We start from the raw sequence: 26,535 nt of genomic DNA, 5'->3' as shown, positions 1-26,535 counted from the left end.
AGAAAAGAAGCTATGTATCTTTGCATTAAACATGATCTACCCATTAAATATGATATTTTTAAAAATCATCATTCAGAAGAATTCACATTTTTTATCACTATGAGTGTATCACTACATAAAAAGCCCTTAAGCGATGATTACTGAAAAATCTTTGCATTTCATTTTATTTTCTTTTTTTATTCAAGAGAACTTTGCACAAAGCTAGTTACATCTTCTTGTTGTTCAGTAAATCGCCACATTTTGCACAGCTGCACAGATTTTTTCTGTCATCAAGAGAAAAGCAATTTGAAAAATTAGAATATGAAAATGAAGTTACGAGGCACGGAAACCCATCAAGAATATTCTAGAATAATTGCAGCGGCATATACTTCTTGAAATTTAGAACAGTCATGAAGTAGCCAGGGGTTTAATTCCCTTAATTAATTAAGTGATTATTCCCCTCTAGCTGTTGCTTGTGAGGCTGTATCTGCAGTACTGTGTCCAGCATAGGTCCCCCATTAGAAGATTTGCCAACATACTGGTGAGGCCCACCAGTGAAGGCCCACCAAGATGGTTGGGAGACTACACAAATGAGGAGGGGAGGGAAGAGCTGGGTTTGTGTGGCATAGAGAAAAACTGTTAAGGGGGTTTCAGCTGCTCTCTTCAACACTCCAAGGGGTAGTCGCAGAGAAGATGGAGCCAAAATTTTCTCAAGGGTGTGTAGTGATAGCACAAGAGGCAACAGGCAGAAGTTGCAGCAGGGAAAACTCCAACTGGGCACATGGAAAAACTTCTCCATGAGAATGGTAAAAGATTAGAAGAGCTTGTCCAGAGAGGTGGTACAACTGCCATCCTTAAAGATTTTCAAGACCGATCTGGGTGAAGCTTGGAGCAAACTGCCCCAACCTCAAAGTTAGCCCTGCTTTGAGCAGGGGTGACTAGGTGACCTCCATAGGCCCCTTCCAACCTAAGTCCTTCTCTGTTTCTGTGGTTTTATAATCAGAAAAACTCTCAGTGATTGACTGGCTCTTGACGCACTGTCCCCAGCTGCTGTCTGTAGCAGGTCTTCATCTGCAAGCTCAGACTGCCTCACTTCTCCGTGGCAAGTATGTGGAACCTCCAAGGCTGCCTCACTGAACTTCCAATTCCTGTAACATTTCAAAAATAGCTGCTGAAAACCATCCTTCAGCTTGCTCACCTTGAAACATTTAGGTTACTCACCACCTGGCTTTACATCCCACATATCTGCATCCAGCACTGTGGGCTTTACTGAGCAGTTTCTGTTCTGTCCTCCCTTCTCCCCACTTAGTTCTGCCTTCTTCTTTGGGTGAAGAAACTAATCAAATGTTGATATGTTAGTAAGTGGGTTTCAAAAAACATTCTAGGAAGTTTTAATTACACCGATTGCCATGACATTCATATTTCTTGTTGGGAGATGCCACCATATTTAATTCAATGCTATAACTTAGTTTTTGGCTCATGATGCTGTTTGCTACCATGCAGAACCTGGAATTTCATCCCCTAGATTTTGCATTTGTAAAAATTCAGACAATGGAGAATGAAGAGTTGAAAATGCAAAGTTTTCTACAGGGTAAAATGGCTTTAAAAATCCACTTGAAACATCTGAAGCAGACATTTTTAGTATTTCAGGCCATTTCCCCAACTCCCTCATCACTGCCCTAGAATGCCAGATGAAGACATAGGCAGACAACTGGACAGTGTACCAGACTGACAGCTGGCCAGAGAGACATTCAGACCTATGAGGGCAAGAAATCCCGGTAACACAACATGCAGGGTATCACCTTGTTGCACAACAAGGCAGCTGGTGAATTTGAAGCCTGAGAAGCCACAGGAAATATGAGTTTAGGAGGTGGTTCTCAAGAGCCTCCCCAATAGATTTCCAGGTTCAGGAGCCCTGGAAAAGATTCAGGGGTGGCTGCCAGAATTCTTACTGCTGTGTTCCTAAGGGCACTTATTTTCCTCCAATAAGCTGTTACCTTCCAGAAGAAAAGCATTCTATGAGAGTATTTTGTGGACAGATATTTATTTTTTTTTAAATATTAGAAAGAAAACACTATACTCTCTTCGGTGCTCGGTCAACCTGCTCATCAGCATTTTGGTGTGAAATTTCTCTCCTATGATCTTGTCGTAATGAAATGCTGCCAAGGACCTGCAGATTTCCAGAAAACAATTCAATCAGTAGCTATTGGTTTACGTCCAGATACAGAGAATTGCAGAAGCACCTTACAAGACTGAGTTAAAAAATGCCAACCAGATGACTGGAGGATAGAACCGAGAGCACACACTTGCATATACGCCACATCCTAAGCATCATGTGCAGTTCTGGTCCCCCTCAGCTGGAAAAGGACATAAAAACTGAAAAAAGTTCAGAAACATCTGATAAAGATGATGAAAGGTTTGGAGTGGTCTCCATACAGGGAACAAACAAGCAAGCTAAGACTCTTCCGCTTGGAAAAAAGACGATTAATAAGGGACATGACAAGAAGACATAAAATCACAAGTGTCTGAGAAACTAGTCAGCGATCAGTTGTGTGTCATCTCTTCCTTTTTGAGGATCATGCAACAAAACCATTAGGAACCAAAATAACTAGAAGGAGGTAAAACTTCACAGAACAGGTCAGATCTGGGGGCCCCCTGCTACAGGATGTTAGGAGAGCTAAAAGTTCACATTGCCTCAAGGAGCCACTGGCAAATTAATGGAGGAGAAATACACAAAGGACCATTAAACCCAAAGACAACATCTCTGGTCCAAGAAACCCCTGGAGTCTGGGAGAACATTCTGGGCAAGGATCATTGTTTGCCTGCCCTGTTCTTATAAAAATTGTAAGGATTGTTTTGGCCGCTGTTCATACTGGTTTTCCCTTTAGGGACAGGCAAAAGTCCACTGCTGACACACGTGAAAGCCTTTGGGCTATACAAAAAGAAAGCCGGGGAGGAGTCAACAATTTCAAGGGATGACAAATGGAAAATGAGCATGAAAGATGCAAAGCATCAGAAATACAATGAGGTGCACAGGTGAAGCAGGAGTGTATGGGCACATTCCCGAGGGACCATTTGGTGACGGAGTGCCTGAAGTTACCCATCCTGCCAGAGCCACGCATGGGTAACTCATTTAAAGAAAAAAGGAGGATTACAGGCAAGTACCCACGTAGCCAACAGACTGCTTAAATGTATGTGAATAGGAATACTAAGTGCAGAAGTAAGAAACTTAAATTCGTAATGCAAGCAGCCACACTCTAAGTAAACCAGATTTTCCATCAAAAAACAATACTTGGGTTTGTTTAAGAAACACAGAGCAACAAATTAAATAATAATTAAATACAACTATGTCTTTGATACAAGGATCAGTGCGGGGGGGGAAATCCACCCGGAGTGAGAGAGGTGTGGACGCTCCACAAGCAACACCACACCTTGAGGGTACGGGCAGCCCTCGGTCCCCCCGAAACTTGCCCTTGCCGGTGCTGGGTGTGGGCAGCGAGGTGCCTCGCACCCCTCTGCGGGCTGCAGGTCCCCCCACGCCGCGGCGCGCCGCCCCCCCGCCTTTCCTCAACACCAGCTGCAAAGCGGAGCGGTAAAAACATGGGGTGCCAGCAGCGCGGCAGCCGACTTCATCGGGACGTTTGTTGGGAATAACGGATCGGCTGTTGTATCCGCACCGCTTTGCTGGGGGTTGTTTACGAGGTTTGTCCTGGAGAGAGAGCAGGGCAAGACGACGTGCCCAGCTCAGCGCCAGCAGCAATGCAGCAGGAACACGCTGAGGCTTGGTTTCCAGGATGGAGTTTTCCCGCTGGAAAAAAGACACGCACAGATTGCCCTTTGCTGCCGCCTCGGATAGGGGTTGTCACAGGAGCTAAATTGCTTTCTTTTACTGCTAAGACTAAATTCGAAGTTTATGGGCAGGATTTTTTCAAGGGGTCGGTATACTCTGAGTAGCCTCATTGACTTTTAATAGGATTCAGACATTTAAGAAAAAAATTAATCATCCCAGTGGCACTAGATTATGGTATCTTCTCTATTATTATATATGTATTTTATATTTTACTATACATTAATAAATAAATACTTATGTATTTATATAAAAATATCGTATATTTTTCTATATTAAAAATATATATAATTTTGTAGCAAACTAAAGTACGAACATTCTAACAAACTTCCAAAGCAGTGACTAATGTTAGGTAAATACTGAAGAAAAAGCTACAAAGGAGTATCCCATGTGGTGTTTTTCTGCCTTTTCTTTCCAGGTTTTTCAGTCTACAGATTATTTTCTGATGGCTCCAGCAGCTTCTCCTGAGGGCATCTCTAAGCAGAACATAAACAGACTACTCATTTAGATGCAGGAAATTTTTCTTGTTTCCCCTCTATCACATATAAACCCCCCGCCATCAGCGCAAACATCTCCAGTCCTGTGTTTCTAAAATCCAGCAACATTAACTAGAGAAACCCCACATTTAATAGGGATTGCTTACAAGGATGGACCTTAATTCGTGAACTTCAAACCTAGTGATTTAAGACTCACATTTTCAAACTTAACAAGATTGCCTATTAGGTCTCTTTCGTCTTCCTTTTAAATTATTTGCAGCAATCCATGTTCAAAATCATCCAAGCAGATGTTCAGCCACCTGAGCATCAGAGCCGCAGCAGCATACAGCTCGGCAGAGACAGACAAACAAAAGTCACCCTATTTCATCGGGCTCCCAGACTGGGAAGCTAGGACAGCATCTTCCTTTCTGGCAATCAAGGCAAGAGTAACTGGGGCAGAGCAACTGGTGTAAGCAAATGCACAGTATTTAAAAAAAATAAATCTGCAGTCTCTGGGTTGGTTTTTCTTTGAGATACAGAGTAAAACTGCTGATCTGCACAAAAGAATTAGATTCCCAGTTTCTTGGCTGAAATTTCCCATTTGCACTTGACAGGAAAAAAAGAACACCAAAAAGCCAAGAGCAAAGCAAAATTTCACAGATAATGTAGGAAAATGGGACTACTCAAAAGGATTTAAAATTATGCTGATATGGGCTTTTATTCTATTACAAGTCTAAGTTATACCCAATTTCAGTCACTTCATGATCCAAGAAACTACTTTTCTTTAGCTCCTAGATAAGTTTTCTACTCTCATTTTAGTCTGCCAGTGGTAAGCTCAGTCAAAAAAACCAAACAAACAGGACTGTTCATTTTCTATACAGTTAGCTTTTTGCTGATTTAATTGTCTGGATTATCTGTATCAACAAGTATTCTTATCAGCTTAACTTGTCATAAAATTGTATCCTTAGCAGAGCCACTGACTGAAGTGAAGCTTAAACTGCTGCTCAGGGACATCAGTAGATACAGTAACAGCAGGCACAACTCAAAACAAATTCTGGTTTCTTCACCTAAGTTTTAACACTTGACCTTCTGATAATTTATGGAGATTGTTAGAGCATAAAAAGATGAGATAGATTAAAATCAGTCATCCTCAAGGTTGAGTACTGCAGACTATGATGGTGATGAGGGCTTAGAAATGGTCTTCTACCCTTCTTCCATTTCAAATGCACAGTACGTCAGAATAAATGCAAAGATATGAAAATCAATGCTCAGTTTCATGCTTGAAGTTTCAAGTTGCTACAATTTTTTTCCTCACACATTTTAACAATTAAAAATTATCCTTTGCATATACCTCCATGTGAAAGAAAATTCTGCGATGCTGCTCTTCAGCCTGAGGAGCTGCCAAAAAAAGAACCTGTCCAATCGCAGTTCCCAATTCAAAGAACAAATTCAAACCTTAGCAAAATACAAGGGCAAGAACTGATTTTTTTATTAACCTATTTTATGGACTCTCAAGAGGAAAATGAGTCCTGTTGATGGTTCTTCACTGCATGAGACTAATATCTTATCAGAGGACATGGCATTATTTCACTTTTACGTCTCTCCCTCAAGAATACTCCCTTTGACGAAGTAGTTCAAGGGCAGGCATCAGCAAGTCTGTTGTAGCAAGCTACAGAAAATGGATCCAAGCCACATTAGGACTTCATCAGTAAAAATACACATAGTAAAATTTAGTTTGACAAGAAACACAAATATTTGCATCGCCATGTGGAGGACAATACCACTGGTCACTTTCCTTTCATGTCAACTCAATACAAGTACAAACAGTATTGCTGAAACTACGCCACAAAGGATGGAATTTATATTATAAGGTTCTGAGGTAGCCAAATAATTATTATTTTTTTAAAGTCAGATTAAGTAAATGACCCTTTTGGATCTAAATAACCTCTTTTAAACATCTACTATACAACAATATATATACCACCTCACTTTTTTTTTAACGATTATTTGAGCTATAAACAAGTATCTTGCAAAAAATGCAAGATGACTCCCATTTGAAGAAATGACACAGAAACAGAAGACTGCAGTAGATTTGAGGGACAGTCACAGACTCTTAAACAGGGACATTTTAAGATATAAGTTCAAGGCATGCTCAGCATACCTGAAGATCGAGTTCAGGACATTTATTAGCTGTGCCTGTCAAGCAATTCACCGCTCTCGAGAAAAATCTCAGACAAATCTCTCTGGCAAAATGCATTCTGCGGGTTTTTTTTTTTTTCCCCGGATGCTGTGGCACGGTTTATTTTAAATAAATGTTAACCAGGTTGTTAGTTAGATATCCTCTGTGTGCATTTGTATGCATACTCATACTGATTCCCTTATCCATTAAAGAACCTATGTAAGCAGTAATCAGATTGGGTGGTAGGTGTGGTCAGAAATCTTAAGAGGAAAAAAATGGTTTTCTAGAACTTGCGTGCTTTGAATGAAACCCCAGTTTTTAATTCTGAAGGAATTCCTGACCAGTTACACAGGCAGTTTATTTGTACATATCATTATTCCATTTCAAATACAGGCTTTGGATTTTACTGGTGCATGGTCCATTGCCAGCAACAGACACACAAGCCCACCAGTAACACGGAGCTTAAAATGGTAAAAAGAAGACACATGTGAAGAGAAATCTCTTTATAATTTTCATTTAAAAAATAAAATAGGTGAAACTTTAAAAGAGGAACATCCCATTCCAACCGAAATTTTAAAATATACTTCAATGCTAAATGCAGAAGTCTGGATGTGAGCCTCATAGAAGCTGCCAAGTAATAGAGAAAGAAACTTAATCTTTCACATTACTCGTATCCGTGTCACTGCTTTCCTGGTTTACATGACTGTTGGCATTTTTACTAGATTGATCTAAATCCTCAATTTTATTTTCTACTTCCATAGCACTGCTTTCCACAGGACTGTGGGAAGATTCTTCACCTATTTCTGCTTCCATTTTTGTGACTAAATCATGTTCTTTATCTTCCACGTCCATTCCTTCCTCTGTTTGTGCCAGCCCATGTTGAACTTCTTCCGCTGTTTTACTTTCCGATTCCTCCTCTTTCCTCTTTGCTTTAAACACTTCAACTCCCATCATCCTCAGGTAATGAAGTCTCTCATTCTTGGGCACAAAGGCACGGAGTGATGTCTTTCCTTGCCAACCACACAGCACTATAGGACACTGAAGATCATCAGGTTTTCTACAAACAAGCAGTTACGTTCGGTCAACTATGAGAAAGTTAATCTTTGAAACTTAATTTTCTAGCCATACCCTGATAAATAAGTGCACAACCTTTAATAGTAAATGGATTTTATAACTATTTGTAGAAGATACAAGTACATTGGTCTTAACTTCAATATCTAAACAGATACCTGCTTGTTTACAAGCAAGCAAGCCAATAATAAAAAAATAAAAAAGCTCAATGCTATTAAACTTCTGCAATGGGCAAACTAATTTTCTGGCTATGGTTTCAGAACTAATATAAGCAACAGCACGAGGAAAGTTTACATTTCAGAAGCACTCAAGAGCTTCTGATACTACTCTGTCAACAAAAATGAACAATGAAAAAGTTTAAGTTTTTCTATTCCAAATGCTGGACTTCACAGGGAAACAACCAACCAAAACACATGCGGTAATACTGTGGACCTCTGGCAGAACTATCAGCTCTCTTTTACAAAGCTAAATCCTAAAATTGTTGTAAGAATACACAGGCAAGATAGCTTCTTTCTCTGTTATATTCTTTGTATGCTGAGCTGACCTTATTGCATTTCTATGCCTCCACTTCTTTTTTTTGCTGAGTGAAAATAAATTCTTGTCAGAGTTTTAAAACCGCATAATGGAAAGCAACACATCTACTTACTCAGGGTCTGGGTCGTACTTCAGAACTATACTTCCCATCGCTACCGGGAAGGGAGGTGGGGAGGAACAAAACCAAAACAGATGTGTTACTTGGTACAGTGTTAAAATGATTGTAATTTGAAAATGTTCAATAAAACAAGTTTTTAGACAACCACACATCATGAGCTGGTTAGTAGCTACCTACCTCAGTACAGTAAACTATAGACAATACGAGTTTTTATTCTTTTTTTTTCCCCTAGACCAAGGGATTTATATAGTTACAAAAGCAACTGCCAACTCTGCCCTCTCCCAAACCCCACACAAGCAAATACAAATACAAATCCACATAGTATATTAATTTACTCAGTGAATCTAGCAAGGAACTTTTACTTAAGTAAAACGAACATAAGAGTATGCCAGTCCAAACTTTAGAAAAATTGTTCTTCCCATTTTGCCTCATCAAACCCTGAAGTACAAGGACCAGTGATGACTTGGAAATAAAAGAACATAAACAAAAGACTGAAAACCAGTTTTCATTTCTTCAAGCATCCAGCATAGAGGGAATAAAAATTCAATATGAGTAGACATTGCTCCCTGTATTTAAGAAAATCAAATCCGAATAATTATATTTGATACATAAAATCATGGCAAACAATTGCATATGACAAACAGTTTCAGCTGGAGCACTAACAGGCATAAGGATCAGAGGCATATAAAATCTTTGTTCATCAGTTATTTTAAATGCTGCCTTACAGCATTGTTTCACAGAAGCCACAAGTTTGGCAACTATTGTGTTCTCTGGAGTTTATAAACCTTAAAGGCTGTGATCAGAAAGGACTGCAGTTTCTAGTAGCACACTTGGTTTCAGTAATGCTTACTTACCTAATTAACAAGTATATTTAAGACAAATTTAGTCAAAATTTTTAGCAAACACAGTTTATGTGACAGGATTTTCATAGTCTTCTGTGTACTGTATAATAATCATTTTGTCATAGCACAATTTAGAAGGCTTACCCATGTCCTTGACCTTCTTCTGTGTTTCACTGCTGAATTTACTTAAGAATGGATTTTCCTGGGTTAGCAGAATTTTAACATCTTCTATGCAGACATTTATAATCCTTGCATGAATGAATGGGTACAGAGTATAAATTCCCTGTTTAATAAATAAATAAAATTATTTCAAAATGCAATCTCTACTGTCTGAAGAAAAAAAAATGTTAAAAACAGCATGTCCTTTAGCTAACACAGGAAAACAATCTTCACATTTTAAAACCATACTGAAAATGCAAGTTGTCATTAGTCTGACAAAATTAACGCCAGCTGTGCTATAGGCTCTAGAGGAAACCAAAGTTATCCCCTTCAAAAATACAATGCTATGTAATTACCTCTTGCGCTAATCTGAACGCACATCCAAACTGTTCCCCATCACTGTTGCGAGACCAGACTTTTATCCCTGTGTTAATAACCTGCAAACAGCAAAGCCAATAAGCATCATTAAGGAGTATAAACTCGAAATTACCACTCTGAACTTTGTTCTTCCTCAATTGTTTGACTAAAAGGAGGAAGAAAGGGTAATTCCGCCATAAAGTTTGTTCATTTGTGCTGGACACTGAATTAAATTCATGTGAAAATTCATTCAAGGGGAAAAGGAATTCCCGCTATCAAAACATAGATCTCTCCCAACATAAATACCTTTTATTCCTTTCCATGTTGGAAACTGAACACTGTGAGGAAGATTTAGTCTTAAAATGAGGGCAATGAACTGTTAAGATCTAATTTTCATTTTAGTTTGAGTAAGAAGTTTCTGGGTGATTCTGGGAAAGTCAATCAAGGACGGGATTTTAAAAATGCACAAGTGTTTTAATATTAGGACGCTATATGCTTTGTGGTACCCAAAGTGTCACTGCCTAATATAATGCACCAGTTTCTTAAAATTTTGTCAATTACGCAGCCATTTCCTGCACGTGGGATAAAAGGATAATTATTTATCCATCTCAAAGATCTGTTGCAAAGATGTAATGAATATCCTTGGAAATTTTCATGATTTCACAGGATGACACACTGAACCATATCTGATCTAGCTTTGAAGTTAGCCCTGCTTGGGGCAGGAAGGAAGCTGGACTACATGACATTATTTAAACTTAAATTATTCAACAACTTCCAAGACAAATCTTTAGCATTTGCAAGGCATTTTCCATGGGGAGTCATATAAAACAAATTATCATTTTGCCTCTAATTCACAAAATCTACTTCCTATCCCATTATCATTCAGCTTAACAACTTCTCAAAATATTCAGTTGTTGAAATTACTTTGAAACAATGTCCCCAATGCAACACAACCAGCTAATAATTCAGCTGAAGTTATCCATTATTTTTGGTAGGCTTTCAAAGCTCTCAATACTTTTTGTAATTAAGGGGCTCATAAATACAACAGTGTCAATGTAAACTTGTGAAGGTACCTGAAGACCTGATAACAATACTGGTACACACACAGCAGTTATATATTCTCTTCCTCTACTTTTAAGTTTCCTTCCATCTGCCAAAAACCACACTGATTTTAATCTTGGAGACCGGTATTTACCTCTCAGAGACAACTCTTCATCTCTTTAACAGAGGAGGGATAGAGAGGAACACACTCATTCAGATTAAAAAAAATAAATAGGCCTATCAGAGGGCTAATCCTCCATGTAACCAATAAGCTTGGCAATAAAGTTCAAGGAGACGTCCGCTAAAGCTTATGATCTCCGTTGTGAAAACCTTAAGAGATGAACCATACCTTCATCTTCTCACTGTTGTTCAGAAGCACATTCCTTAGCTCCTTAGAAACCATGTACAGCTGTCTCTTCTTTCCTTCTTGAGTTCGAGTTAGTAAATTCATCTTAGGAAATGATGGGTCCAATGCATAAAACTTCCTGTGGCCATAATACTTGTTTTGATTAGCTGAACAATGAAATTACATACTCAAATGCATGGGTTAGCCCATTTTCTTGAGCTATTTCTGCAAACACTAAATGCTTTGGCTCCAGAACACAAAGATTAGACTTTCTAAGACGCATGTTACCTGAAAAGCTAAGTTGTCATAGACACTAAGATATACTCAAAAATTTCTAGTGTAAACTATAGTTGACTACTTTCATTTAAGAACAGTTTAAGCATTCAGGAGAGGGGGACCTGGTGCAAAGTTAGGGGAAAAAGTTTTATGTATGATCAACTAGACCCATCTTCTGTGGTGTACTGAATTACCAATATTGCTGAACTACTAGAAATCTTCGTGCCAAAATGGAAACAATTTTTTTCCTTACTGGATAGGAAGGAACAATGGATCATCTTCAGGGAGAAACACAAAAGGGTCTTCTTTAAAACCAAACAACTTCATTTTTTTAGATGGTGGTGGTCTAAAAAGAAAATATCATTGCATTGCCAATTTTAGTAAAAGTACTTGGTTTAAAATCAGTATATTCAGTTCATTTAGTCAACGCTTGCCTTATGGTAACAATAATATGACAATCAGAATACTGACATTTTCCTTTGCTTCACTAAGACAACACTACCCACAATTTAAGTTCTTAAAACGAGGAAGCGAAAGCAGTGCTTGAAAACAGAAACCACAAAAACAAGTAAACAGATTTCTGAGGGAGTAATTGTGGAGACACTAAAGACTTTCCAAAGGTTAACTTCTGAAAGTAGTTTTTTTCCTTAATGAAGAAAGGACTAACAGACTTTGCAAATGCTAATAAGAAAAGTTATTTTCCTAACTTGCTGATATGCAAGACAGAAGATGTGGAAACGCAGGACAACTGAACAAATTCATTAATTCCTCTTGATCGACTTCTAAATGAGTCCAATAACAAAAGAACTATAGAATACTGAGCAATTACAAAGCTGTCACAGGACAAATACTTAGACATGGTCCCTTACCCACAGACTCCTTCCTTTTTGCTTTGCTCAGTGTCTGAATTCTGCAATTCTTGCATTTTCTTTGACTCTTCATTTTCAGCAAGCGTTGGTTCTTCAGCAACACATTCGGAACCATTATCTGAATTAGCCGCTGTCACTTTAGTATCTCCTGTTCTTTGGGGTAATTTCTGATGAACCTATTTCAAATTATAGTATTTTCAACAAAGCAAAAGTTGTATCTATCTAACTTGTAACAAAAGGGTACCTATGTTCTCTCTTTGCATGTGCTTAATTCTTATCAATTTGTATGTAAGTGCTTAAACAGATCAATCTAGGGAGTTAATCCGATTACTAAGTCAAGATACCACTGTAAATTGCATTTACCTCTAGTACTGATCTGGGCAATTTCTTAACAACTGTCCAAGAAAGCTATTTTTATACCATTTACAAATTCATGTTCAAGGACTCAAAGAGAAAACTATTTTAAGTCAGGATCTGCTGCTTTCCTCCTAGCACTCAAAGTCACACATACATCCTGCTGCTGCAGAGTGCTACAACATTAAACTTACAACAGCATAAACTCTTTGGATGATACTTGCTTCTGTATGAATGCTTTTTCCTTACTGCCACATACATTTTACTCATAAGGTGTTCTAATAAAGCAAATCAAATCAACAGAAACAGCTGAACGGGATTCACACAAGAAGTTTCTCTCAAAGATGTGAACAATCTAAGACATCAAATAAATCATGTCAACTTAAAATCCTGTTGTCAGGATTTTAAATACAATTGACAACAAATGGATTACAGTCAGATGGCTGAAGCTGCTGCTGCTCCTAACAGTTTTACATCCATTCCCTCTGCTGCTGATCTGCTAGGCTAATCTGCTAGTGAATCACTCCTGAGCAACCAGCCACAGAGGAAGATAAACTGAAATCAGAATTAGCTTACAACACAGCGGAAAAAGCCTTCGGCAGAGGGACCGCACACAGCTGAAGAAAGCAACAGATTTAGCGACCCAATCTAATCTGCTTCTGTAATTCTTTCAAAGCCTCAATTTTAGGTTCAAGTTTTATCTTGCTATTTTACTATGATTTCAAAATTCCCTCCCTCTTTTTTTTTTCCTATTTTAAAAGGAGATTAACTTTAAAAAAAAAATTAAGTTCTTAAGGGATTTAGCAGTTTATTTTTGATTGACACACTGAGCTATAACTGAAGGGCAGATACAAAACAGTTATAGTATGTTTTCTATTACATAAGCTTTCAGAAAAATCCAGAAATGTTATTAAAAGTTAAGATTTTAGCTATTTTAAATGAAGTTACCTTAGGCTGGCGTTTATTCCACGGCATTGGAGATTTTTTTATTAACACAGCCACAAAGAAGCCTCCTGTGTTCTGGTGATGTGGCAATATCCTAAGACTAGGGGAAAAAAAAAAAGTTGCAGTGTATTCATCATCACTATTCAGGCTCTCACAGAGTACTAGAAGTGTCACATTTATATTTACTTTCAGGGTAGACTAAGTATTCCTAGTAGGATTGTGCAGATTTAATTTATCAAGCTAGAAACAGGATCTAAAATAGAGCATTCTGGCAAAATAACTTGCATCAGTGCAACGCATTCGTTTCACCATTCACATCTAAGCTTTAATGACTCATTTCTAAACACTATTTTTAGAATAGCTATGGAGAGTCTTTCATAGAAAATAAGTCACACTGTTAAAATGTTAAAGTTTTACATACTTTTCCAGTAATTTGTCTATGTATCTCTATGGGGTGCAAAGAATTTGACCTGTTTGTGTGAGTACTTATTCCTTGTAAGCAACTTCCAATAATTACTATCTGTTCACTGGAATTTAAATATTGTGTATTGTCATTACACATGAAGCAATCAAAATGTACTCGTACCTATGCAAGCAAAGGTCTATACTGCAACTTATTCCTAATCTGACCGAATTATAATTTGCCTACTACCGTACAAAGTAACCATCAAAAAACCTCACAAAATCTACTCAGAGGAAACTTACCAACGCTCTAGATTCATTGCCTTTAGCTTCTCTTCATCTTTTATTGGAAACATAGTGGGACGTATTTGTGTTTGTCTATTTGAAGGCACATCTTTCCACTCTTCAAACCACTGTCCATCTTTCAGCATTACCTTCAAAGGAGTAAATATAAATACTGTGAAGAATACAAGTCACCATTTTACAAGTTTTAAATAAAACACTTTCAAACCAAGGTTCAGGTGCCAAAAAGAGAAGTTATCTTCTGGTATAGTAAATTAAGTTCTTTAAAGTGTATTGTTCCTAAGTGCATTTTATGTGTGCATTTAAAAGCAGGAGATCTTGCCAGCTGTACCTCTTTGCGCCACTTTTTATGCTTCAAAAAGTGTGCAGTCAAGTAAAGACTGGTGCAGACTCAACTGCAGTGATCTCTGTTAACCTTTCAGAACGTATAGAACACAAAAATCCAAAAGAAGGACAGTGGTAGAATATACAAGATTAGTAAACCATCAGATTTCGGATACATTACTTCTTTTTCTCCATGAGACTATCTTTGAAACATTCTGCTATAGGCAGCTTCCCAGCAGTATACAAAGGAAAAGGGCTACTGCAGTCTAGTAGAGATTAGAAATGAGGAATCCCAATTTCATTACGTAAGAAAGATGTAGCAGTGCAACACAACAACTTGGTGTTGTGGTTTGGGCATACAGCCCATGACACAGCCCTACAGAGGTCAAAGATAGAGATGTTTTCAAGGGAAGTTACTGAAGAACCACGTCCCTGTGAATTTTCTAAAGGGAAGTTACTGAAGAACCACGTCCCTTTCTAATGTCTGTATCTTTACCCAGGACTCAGAACACATCTGTAATTCCACTCTAAGATACTGTGTGGACATAACATTACCTCATCCCGGCTAAGGGTTAAAGCTTTCGAAGGACTCTTAACATACAAGCAGAAGGTTAGAGCCACAACTCTTGTAGCAAGGCATTTTGAATGCTCTTTAAACAAGAATATCAAACTGGAAAGAAAAACAGGGAAAATTTGACTTCAGAACTCTAGACACCTGTTTCTGTACTGGACACTAATGCTGTAAGAAAGGTCACATCCAGGAATGTGTGTGGCAAACGCATAAAATTTATGACTGCAATGAAGGCCTATTTTTGTTGTTAAAGCAACAAAATAGAGAAGTCACAGCGATGATGACTTCAGGACTGGCAAATACGATGAACTGTTTTCATACATCTCACTGTGATTGACTTGAAGGTTTAATTAAGTGTTCTACTGGAAACTGAAATTTAAGATTTACCTAGACTACAATTTCACTAAGAATGTTAGAATACAGATTTCAGCATCATGAAGTCTGGCACTTCTCAGCCACGGATCAAGTCACACCTAAAATATTGGGCCTTTGCACATTCCTGAAACACAAATTACTGCACTTGCAGAATTAGTATTTCAAGTCCAAATATGCTACACATCATATTGCTAGATGGAGACAAGATGGACTGCTATTCTGAACTGCTCTTCCTTGGAAGTCATGAGTTCAGCTTGAGGGAAACAACCAGTGGGACTGATAAATAACTGGAAGTGCAAACAAGCCTACAACTATTTTGGATTTACTAGAGTAACTGCCCAGCAGCCCTGCTCTGTTCAGTTTTGGTGTACCAGCCTAACCGCATAATGTAACTGGTAGAATGACAAAGCATCAAAGAACATGCTGAACTCTTCTCTATTGCATATTTCACTAGCGTCTTGTTAGGGTAGAATGAGGACTAAAAGTGTTGCAGAAGTATATTAGCAGATCCGGAGTTAAAAAGGTTTCTTCCTTCAAGACTCTTAAATAATTAGTGTGAGTTCACTCATCGTCTGGTTTAAGGAGAGAGTACTGAATGCTATTTTCAAGCATCTAAGTGTCCCTTGACCAAAACCTTATTTTTATTTTGCTGTTTCCAGAGATTTATAGTAAACTGATGTTCAGGAATATTCAATGTAATCACTAAGTCACAGAGCTCCCAATGAACAGAAGTTTCACCATGAAACAAAAGACTACACCAAGTAAAATCAGCACCAAAGCAAGAAAATACATTCAGTGACAAGCTAGCCATTGAGGCTTGAAAAGATACAGCAGCAGCAAATAAGGGCTGAAGAAAATCTCGCAAACTTTCAACAGAATTTATTAGCCTACTTTTTAAAATAGGGAGATTTGTATTTCAACTGCAAACACAGAAATAAATGTTAGAAGGAATACAATATACTCTTAGTGATCTTTATATATGTATCTGTTGTAGCTTTATACAGTACCAAAAAAAAGTAAAATTAAGATTACAGAGTTATGCATTTTACATTTATCCTTCAGGTAGAAGCATAAATTTGAACTTTTGAAACTGCAAGAAGAAAGAAATGAGCTATTTTCTAAACTACATTTCCAATGGCAGAACATAAGCAAATTTTTATTCCGTGCATCTTGCTCATTACCCTAGATACAGGAATAAACTTGCAGACTGGCATGGCAAGAGACTAGTGAAATGGTGCGAGAAGAGAGAACAACCAATGGCATTGCGAAGGCACACACTCGTAATTAAAATTTAATCAGAACTTCCTATCTATTCCTATTCTATTCTTCCTATCAGAATTCCCTATTACCAGGATGGCCTTCTAGTTTTCCTGATCACGCTCTTAACAGGAAGCTGAAGAAGCTTTGAGGTTTTTTGCCCCTCCCTACTAGTCTGTTTCCAGAATTGAAATCACATAAGGCCTGGAACAAAATACAGGATTCTATTAATATTCTAGGATTACTCACATCACTGCAGGTTTTATAGCTTATTTCCAGAAAGTGTTTAACAGCTTTTACTTCCAAATGATTCAAGTGGACCAGCTCAAGAACTGTAGAATCTAACACTCGCAGACTATGAAGGCGGAGGATGAGGGATAACTTAAAAAGTGGCTGAAACTGTGTTGCCATCTACAGGCCACATGCACACAATAGAAAAGGGAATTATTTTAAGAAAGTATAAGAGACAGAGCAAAGAAAACAAGAGGAAAATAGAAGAGCAGATGAGGAGACAAGAACTTACCATCAGAAAGATTTTTAGCCCTCTCCCCTACAATGCTATATAGTCTAAAACTCTAAACAGCAAATCACTACCATTACTTCAGCTTAATCTAATGTTTTGAAATGTTGTACTTCAAAATTTCCCTAATTTAACAGTCTACCACAGACCAAGAACTTCACAGAAGTATCAGGCAAGTACCTTCCATTTTGTAATTCCTGGCATCCTCTTCAAACCTGGTAACTCAGTAGAGACATCAGCAAGTTCTAAGGCACCTGAAATCCCAAGAATAAACATTCTTGAAAACCGAATTTGAGAGTTGTATTCCTAATTAACATTTATAGAAATAGTTTCCTTCAAATTTTAAGACCATTTAAAACCTTTCAAGGAACAAAATGTTATACAATTACTACAGAGTAAATTATCAAGAAAGATGGTAAGAACTGTTCATAGTAACTACAGAAGTTTGCAAGCTCTAAATTAACCAAAATATAATGGTTAGATACTTTTTGTAGCAAGCTGCACAGAGTAATACTCTACAACCTGTATCATTATACATCAGTGTTACAGACAATGCAGTCAGAGAAGTTTTTATTCTCACTTACTCAGTATTTGGATTTACCACACTGATTAGGTAATTTTCAGATAAGTACTCTTTTGGAATGACTAAGCCTTTTAAAAGGCTTGATATATTCTCATTTTGTGGATTTACAATCTTAATATATTCCAGTGAGAGAGGAAAAAGAATTTATTATTTTTTAAACGGAAAAGCTTAAACTGTTTAACAGTAAGGTAAGTACTGTCAACCTAACAGGACAAAAGGCTATGGGCCTAAAATATGTCAGATTACTACAAGAAACATCAACAGAGTATAATTTAATCTACTGGATAAAATCTTGAAGCTGCCAAGTCCAGAAAGAGTGATATAAAAAGTTACTGTTTAAATAGTTAATCTCTCTAGAGAAGAATAACCTTAAAACTTCTTTTTTGTGATTCTGAATATTTAGTTATTTAACAATTATGTAGGCTTTTCCTCGTGTTGTATGCAATTTATCAACCTGTTCTACATGACTAACCATTTACTCTTACAGTGACAGCGTAAGCCAGTCTTTTAAATAAATGAAAAAGTGACACATGAATTCATAGACAAATTCCAAAAATGACATTTCAAATCTGATTAAACTTGATGTTTGCATCTGTCCTTTGAATATCCCTGCCTACCTACAGCAGGGCTCCAACTGATGCCTCAGGACTACATCAGACACTAAATAGTTTGTCAGAAGTACTACAATTCCTGGCAGAGAAACGTGGTACCAAAGTGCCTCTTCCTTACACCTTCAGCCCCAAGGGGAATGCAATCTCTGATCTGCTCCACAAATAGCAGTGTAACACGGCACTAGGAACTAAGTTAACGCTAAAGAACCAACAAACCTTCTGGACTGACCTGAGCAAATCCTTGAGGTCCAATGCCTCTTGCAGACCACTGCACTACCTCACCCTTCTTTGCTTCACTTATGTTCAAGCCCCAAGGATAACGTTCACTTGCTGGGATACACCATAGCCTCTAAATAAGCCTCAAAATCCCTCTGGTGGGCAGAGACAAGATCTAAATGTCACAGCCAGTCAAGATCCTTACTTCCAAGTTCTGAATTTGCCCCAGATGCTGCAATTGTTAGCTTCTGTTAACATCCGTACTGCTTCGTGCTCCTGTCCAAACTAGTCCTTACAGCTTTCCAATCTTGCCATCGTTAAAGTTAACTCTGATGTACTACAACCTTCAATAAGCCAAGCATACTATCATTTACCGGAAACACGTCTATGTTGTTCTTTCACTCAGGCTGCCAAAGAAACTACTTCTAAATAAAAATGTCCGTTGAGTGGAAACTAAATAGTAATTTTTTAATTATCTGCAGGCATTTTAGCTAAACTGCTGATTCAGAGACAATGAAATTTCATGTGTAATTTGGGGCCAGAAAAGCGACTGGCACAAAGACAGCATTACACAAAACAGGCTACTCTACTTCCAGAACCAGCTCAGCTCCAGGAGCAATACAGCTCCTTCTGCTCTGTACAAGGCTCAACTTAACAAAGTCTGTGGAACTTTTCATGCAAAATCCAATTAAATGTCTCCAAACTTCAGGTTACTGACTCAGAAAAGACACTGTCCATCAGCTCAAGACCAGAAATTGGGGCTACTAAGCCCTACTATCACAAACTGATGCAGTGCAGCTTCCCAGCTCATCTCAGTTTTTCCACCTCTTGTTACTTCAGATGATGGAGACTTAACAGCAACTTAAGCAAGCCTTCATATGCCATTCAAAAGCATAAAAAAACCCCATGAGCTTAAAGACATTAAACTTCCGAGCATGTCAAAATGTGGGTCAAAGGATGCTAAAGGTATCAGTGACTCTCACATTCCTCTAACTGCCTGAGTACATTCTGGGCTTTTTACTCCTACAGCATACAGCAGTAATGTCCCATGCTGTGTTTTGCAAAGAAAATACAAATGTCAAACATGGACTCCAACCAGTGGAATTGGTTAGTAGAAGCCAGATGACACAGACTGAATTCCATTGATTTGTAGAAATCTTCTGTGCATCATTAACACAACTTCTTCGGGTTTTATATTCACACCAGATTTAGGCTCATTTAAGAAGATTGCTGATATTGACACCAATGAAATTCTACTGGTACCAAAAAATTGCTGCAGTTTTGCATACTAGCAGCACATTACCTACACTAAGCTTATTACTGCTACTATCATACATTTCTGCTGAGAAAAAAAGATTTCCCCAATCCGGCCAAGCTCGCATTCTCACCTTGACTCTTTTCCAGCAGAGATGCGATCACAGCTTCATTTTCAATAGGATTCAACGAACATGTAGAATATACCATTCTCCCGCCTTCTGCCAGCTGTTCAACACCACGGGTTGCAATTCTTAACTGCAATCTAACAGAACACTCTTGGTCTAGCCAGGTATCATTCAGGAACCAGAAAGATTTGCCATCATATTTTTTTAATGTGAAGCTACATTGCAGACACATAACTCTCCACGGACTAAGCCAGCACTTACTGAGTTCCACAGCTGTCAGCAGTACACAAATTAAAGTCAGTTTTAAACTAAGTCAGCTTAGAGCAGTCTATGCTGCAGAAACACTCACAATTACACCTATTAAAACAGCAATTAGGTCAAACGTTAACGCTACTGCATGATAACTTTTAATATAACGTTCTATATTTTATTCTTTCTAGTGCCCCATCAAGTTTATAGCAAAGTACTCTACACTAGAAAAATAACACCCCAAAACCTGACTCTTCCCCTCTAAAATCTCGAGTTAAAATGAGGAGTGATCTGACTATTACAAATGTTACAGACAACACAGCTTAGCTAGCATTGGCCTTCTTAGAAAAGCACCACTAAGCTGGATCACCAGCTTATACCCTACCTGCATACTTACAACTACAGTAAAACCTGTAATTACGAATGAGTTACCAAGCAGTAACAAGTCGCCACAGGTCAGCTGAGTCACAGTAACTGACAGCATTCCCTGCTTGTTACAAACGCACAGTAAAATGTTCTAAGCTTTTTCGTCTGTGTTTAAATTACTGGTTTTTACCACGTGCCTGCACTACGCCAAGTACTCATTCACCATCAGTTAACATAAATCGGTCTCGGGTAACTGAAACCGTTTATGTATGATCTCTAATATTCCAAAGACTTTAAAACATTGCTATTAAATTTTACAAGCTTCTTTATTTTCCAAGAGCATTTTACCTGCCTCAACACTAAGAATACCAACTAAATTATTTGTTCCCTGTTTTAGTAGCTACCTTGTCTAAATTAATTCAATGAACATTAGTATGTCAGATATTCATAAGAATACAAGCAATTTAAATTCACACTCTCCACTCCTCACATCTAAAATACTACACTTCCTCTGAATAGCACATCAGCTCTCCATTTGAGACGAAAAGCAACTCTTAGTCTCTGCTTTGTCATGTATTAACATGTGAATGCATGCATATGTTAAAGATAAGGGAAAAGGAGGAGAGAGAAATGAAAGGAGCACAGCTGTGTAATAAGCATTTTTACCCATGGAGCTGCAAACTGTTTTGTGTTGTCCACTTCTTCCATACGTCAATGTTTTTCCTCATGGTTCCATCTCCACTGTAACAGAGGTTGAACTGATTTGTATTATTTGTGGATAAAACTCATTTCATACCCAAGTCACTTATAACAGCAAAAAGTTAACAGTCCCTCTCCCATGTTAACTAGTTCTCCTACGCTGTAACGTTTGTTTCTACACTGTCTTTGTATTTCAGTATTCTGAGTGTAAGTTTGAAATTTGAGGCCCTTCAGCTGACCAAATTTAAGTACCACTTGGAATGAAAAAAGTTCACCTTGATTTACCTAAGACAGTTTAAGGGCTTCACCTGGTTTGGAACTTCATAACTCATTAAGCAACTCAAAAAGCATAACTCAGTAACAGAAAAATTCTAGCACTGCACTTAGTACAATAAAATCTGTGTATTGAAGATTACATGCAAGATACCTGCAGGGGACATCACATAAAATCCTGTCGTAGAAGAGGACTTCTTTTCTTCCATCAACATCTATTTGTAGATTAGGAATGCTAGAGGCATCGTGATTTACCACCATGATGCACGGACTGTTTAATCTCTTAGCCTGATGAACCAGCAAATAGCAGCGCTTGTTGTCGACATCATTAGCAATTACAAAACCCTCTGGGAACACAAAATATTGGGAAGATGCTTTAGTATTCAACAGCGAAATAATTTTATATGGTTTAGTGCCTTACTTTCAAAGTTATATAAATCTTTCTCTAGAGATCTTTACTTAAAAGACTGCTTATGAATAGAGGACCCCTTACTGTATATAAAGTAACATAAAGTATGTGTCAAATACAGTCTCAAGAGTTCTAGCCTGCATGCAGTGGCAGTAAGACACAACCAAGGGCCCTTCAACTTTTCACTCCCGAAGTAAAACACTTGTAACAGAGAAAACCTCCACTGCCACCAAAGACAATCTCTGTACATCAGCAGACTTTCAGTAGGACACAGAAAGAATCCACTCCCCCTAACTTCACCATTTCTATAGGGAGTATTTTCTGTGAGCATCTAACTGAAAGTAAAGATTCTGAAGCTTAAAAAAAAGATAAATATCATGACCATTTTAAGGCTAAAGCAACTTAATCCAGCGTTTGCAGCATACCACTAAAACACAAGGGCTCAAGGGCCACATCTACTAAGCAAACCTGATTTATACACAAAAATTAAGCTATAATCACATCTAGTGTAGTCTGAACTGTGAAGATATATATAGATACAGATATATATATAGAGAGATATAGATATATATAGATAGATATATCTATATATATAATCCATCTCTTTCCTTCAAGCCAAGAAAGCCCACAAAGATTCAAGGAAAAGGTGGGGTACTTCCCATCTCATATCACTCAACCACTTCGGGAATTCAATATGCAGCTAAATGCAGTTACTTATCTGTGGAATTAAAAATAATCTTCTACAAGAAAAAGTGGAAATTCAAAGTCAAAAAAGTTTTTTGGTAGTTTTTCCAGACTTACTGGGAAAAGGAACACTCATGTCCGCGTGTAACATTTCAATGAGTTGCGCAGTCTTAGATCCAGGTGCAGCACACATATCTAGAATCTACAAACACCAGAAAGTTAAAAAATATCCTATCTTGCATTTTTTAAGTACTTGAGAAATTTACTATGTGTTCTTGTTTAAATTAAGTATTTTTGCATACAGCTGCAGAATTATGATTGTTCTGAACAATGTTTTCCTAAAACACAGAGTACAGTTCTGTTCTTTGTATGCACCATAAAATGCAGCTTTATCTCTGAGGGTCTAGAATATAAAAAGAACTTTGGTTTGTAGTGAACAAATACATCAGCTGAAAATAATTTGAAAGAGAAATCTGAATATAGATATGGGGATATGATCCTTTTATCAGCTCACAAGCAATTTCAACTGAAGTTAACTGGAACTTTACAAAGTTACATTCCAGAGCAAGTAGTACTTTTAACTATCAGTAAATTAATCAGAGACTATCTGACACAGTTCATTTATACAGATTTTAAAAAAATGAACTGCTAGCCCTCCCCACACATTCTCATTTTAATGCAGAATATCAGGGCAGAATAAACTGCTTGTTTCTATATCCTGGAAGAAGCACTTGAGAAGTATTCGAACGACCCTCAGGCAGCAGAACAGAACAGCACAGACATCAACACTGGATTTCTAGCATACTTCTCCCTCCTGGTTCATCACAAACTTGGCTTGTGATTGAGACATTCATGGAGTCACTTTCACAGCAAACCATTTGACAGCTAACACTGTTTTCTTAAGTAAGGAAGCTTAAGAGTCTTTGCGCTTGCCTAGTTACAGATTTTCAGAAACATGACTCTCTCCGCCTTCTGGACCTTTAGCTCCAGTAAAAGTTAGCTGAAGTCATGCAACAGGAGAAAAGATGTGGACATGCAAGCCCTCGGCATGAACAAGATGAAACTGGAAGACAGACCCCAGAGAAATCCAAGGAGCATTTACTGATAGCTCCAGAGAGTGCAGTAAGTGCTGCCATGCAGCATTGTTAACGCGTCATGAAACATGCTCAGTACAACAGCATCATATCTGCTGTTTAAAGTGACAGTTGTGACGCTACTGCTTTCTGCTTACTTTTGTAGATAATGCAAAAGATCATGAAGAATAAGCAAGCCTAAATATGCTTTAAAATTGTCCAGCAAACTGACGGTGAGGGAAAACTAAATTGTGAAAAATAGTTTGAAAATGAACACAACTACAAAGAGGTTTGACAGTCCTCGAGCTGATCCTTGTGTACGATAGGAATCAGCATGTAAGACATGATGCACAGAACATGCTGGTTAAGCATGAAAAGTAACCTGCAATTCTGGTCATCACAAGCAGCTCAGAAAATAAGGCACTAAGAACTATAAAAGGTCCTAAATGACAACAGCCAAAGCATTGTTACAGCAACTATTTGCTGTCTTGTCACAAGAGAGAATAAAGAACCTATTTTGAGTGATTTATGAGGAAATTTGTGAAATCTTACAGGCATTTCTGGAAAGCGCTGACTGAAACAGTCACCAAAGTTAAACATTCAATGAAAAAAATGTATACTGCTATCTTAGCGTATGCAATATGAGTAAGGTGTGTGCAAAAAACATTTTCACAATTTGTGTTTTACATTAAGTCAAAACACATTCACTACCTGTTCAACTCCAGACAAAATGCAAAATGCCCCTGTGACACATGAGGACAGAATCTATCACTCAGTTCATTATTCGTTTAAGAGAGGTGAGAAGACCCTGCCTCACGTAACATAGCCATGAGCCCTGTGTCACACATTGGACTGGGGTGACAGCAGGAGAAAATAAACTGAAAATTTACGTATACTACGTAATGTTAATATAAAAAACAAGCACGTACGAATGAGTCTAAAAAATACAGGGAAGATGTTTGAAAAACTTGAAATTTTAAGAAATCATGAAAAATTTAAGAAAGTAGTGCACAACATGGTTGCTTAAGATAGCAAAGCGCTGCTAACTAGCTCATTAAACAGATAATAAGGCTACCAGACAGATTCATTCTGCAAACAAACGTAGTGTATGACAACATCATTAAGGTTAGAACAGGAAGTTTGCTACAAGAAATTTGCTACCAAATATCACCATTCCTACAATCTGTCATGAAAAAATATCACGGGTATTCCTTACACACCTCTGTTAAAGTTAGCAATCTATACCCTTTAGCGACCATCAATAGCATGTTTCAGCTCACCCAAATTGTTTTGCCTAACAGATTTATAAGGAAGTCTGCAACTTTTTCAAAAGGCAGAGATGGGTGAAAACTACCTGGTAAAAACATCACTTGGATTTGGAAAACTGCATCTGTTCACAGTGTGATGAATAGCAGGAAGTTAAAAACAGCCATCTTACTTTAAAGGGGGGCTGAAACATGAATATGTAACTTAGATACAGATAAATACACTTACACTTTGAAAGTAAGATTATGTAACTACTTAAAACTTAAGTGTTTTTTACAGGCTACTACATAAAGCTGAAAAAGCAAATATTCCCCTGACAGTCTATTTGTGATCAGAACACTAGTAGATTGCTGTGGTTTACTGGCAGACAGCATAAAAAACACCAACACAAACCAGAATTGTGTATCAGCATTGATACTGCTGTTGTAACTTGTAGTTTAATCAGACTAACTTCCAGGTAAAAACTCTAATACATAGTATATTCTAGAGTTACCTTATGATGAGGGTCAACATTAAGCAGCAGAGGTGGGATCATACTAACAGCCTCCTGACGACTGATATTTCCCTTGAAAGGAAAAAACAAAACCAAAACAAACTCCTTATTATTTGATTCCAAAAGAATACATTTCTTCTGCAATATTTTTTTTTAATCTCTAGGTACTCAAATGATAAAGTAATCAAAACGACGCTATTATAAACTTAGAATTAAATTTTCTTAGCATTTAACAAACAAAAGCTATTTCACCCAATTGAAATTCCTGGTAATGGCATATTTACTCCAATTTTATTCATTCTACAGATGTAGTTTCTTCTCAAGAGATGAGAAACTGGCTTCAACCAAGCGAGAAACATCCATCGTTAAAGGTAAATCTTGGTATGTTCACACATGCACTTCTTACCACACTTAAAACATCTGTTTTCTACGAGCAGCTAATTATTTTACAGGGACTCGTTCTCATATTCTCAAAAAAAAAAAAAATAATTGCAATTCATTTAGGATATTTATAACTGTGGTTACGTGTCAGAGTCATGGGATGAATTGCTGTCAAGAGCAACATAAAATCCAGACCCTTCTGAGCTACTCAACTTCTGAGAGAAAAGATTCAGTCTCAGTTTCTCATAATGCATTTAAATAAACCATCACTCAGGATATGAAAGAAAAAAAAAAAAAAAATCAAGATCTATCCAAAACTTACACATTCCGTCTCGCTAACCAGAAACTGATGAAACTTTTCCAGTTGCGGCGACTTACGTAAGATCTTTCTACTCAGGTTAGTGTGCCACGCCAACTCTTCTGGATACCTGGGGAAAGAGACAGAAAAAGTGGCAGAGGTAAAAGAAAGAAACCGATTTGCCAAGCTGGATGTGGGTCGGCAGTCTGCAGAGAGCTTTACTTCACTTCCCTGCTCGCTTACCAGCTCAGCGACTGCGGCATTTCCACTTTTTGCCCGTCCACCTCCAGGTCCTGCAGCTCTCTGAAGTACTTTTCCTTCAGGCAGTGGAGGATCTCTTTGGCGTGACTGTAAAGGAGAGACATCACCAGAAGAAGACGGCAGTGAGGCACACACCACCTCCTCCA

At 37.8% G+C, this 26,535-nt stretch overlaps 1 protein-coding gene across 1 annotated transcript; it reads right to left on the bottom strand.

Annotated features, from left to right (window-relative positions):
• Nucleotides 1-6,971: 6,971 nt before the first annotated feature.
• NSUN2 (NOP2/Sun RNA methyltransferase family, member 2) lies at nucleotides 6,972-26,493 on the bottom strand. The gene is made up of 17 exons (XM_009883802.1): nucleotides 26,372-26,493; nucleotides 26,153-26,258; nucleotides 25,450-25,521; nucleotides 22,735-22,819; nucleotides 21,679-21,871; nucleotides 21,219-21,293; nucleotides 19,944-20,074; nucleotides 17,326-17,399; nucleotides 14,099-14,229; nucleotides 13,397-13,493; nucleotides 12,095-12,270; nucleotides 11,479-11,571; nucleotides 10,953-11,088; nucleotides 9,562-9,642; nucleotides 9,191-9,329; nucleotides 8,199-8,238; nucleotides 6,972-7,538 (listed from the first exon to the last, which is right to left on the bottom strand). Exons 1-17 carry the CDS (start codon nucleotides 26,491-26,493, stop codon nucleotides 7,133-7,135), a joined length of 2,157 nt encoding a protein of 718 aa, XP_009882104.1. The 3' UTR covers nucleotides 6,972-7,132.
• Nucleotides 26,494-26,535: the final 42 nt, after the last annotated feature.

Source organism: Charadrius vociferus, unplaced genomic scaffold, assembly GCF_000708025.1.
Source record: "Charadrius vociferus isolate BGI_N301 unplaced genomic scaffold, ASM70802v2 scaffold103, whole genome shotgun sequence".
Taxonomy (NCBI): Eukaryota; Metazoa; Chordata; class Aves; order Charadriiformes; family Charadriidae; genus Charadrius; species Charadrius vociferus.
Note: the sequence above shows the minus strand (reverse complement) of the source record. Positions and strands in the feature narration are given on the sequence as shown.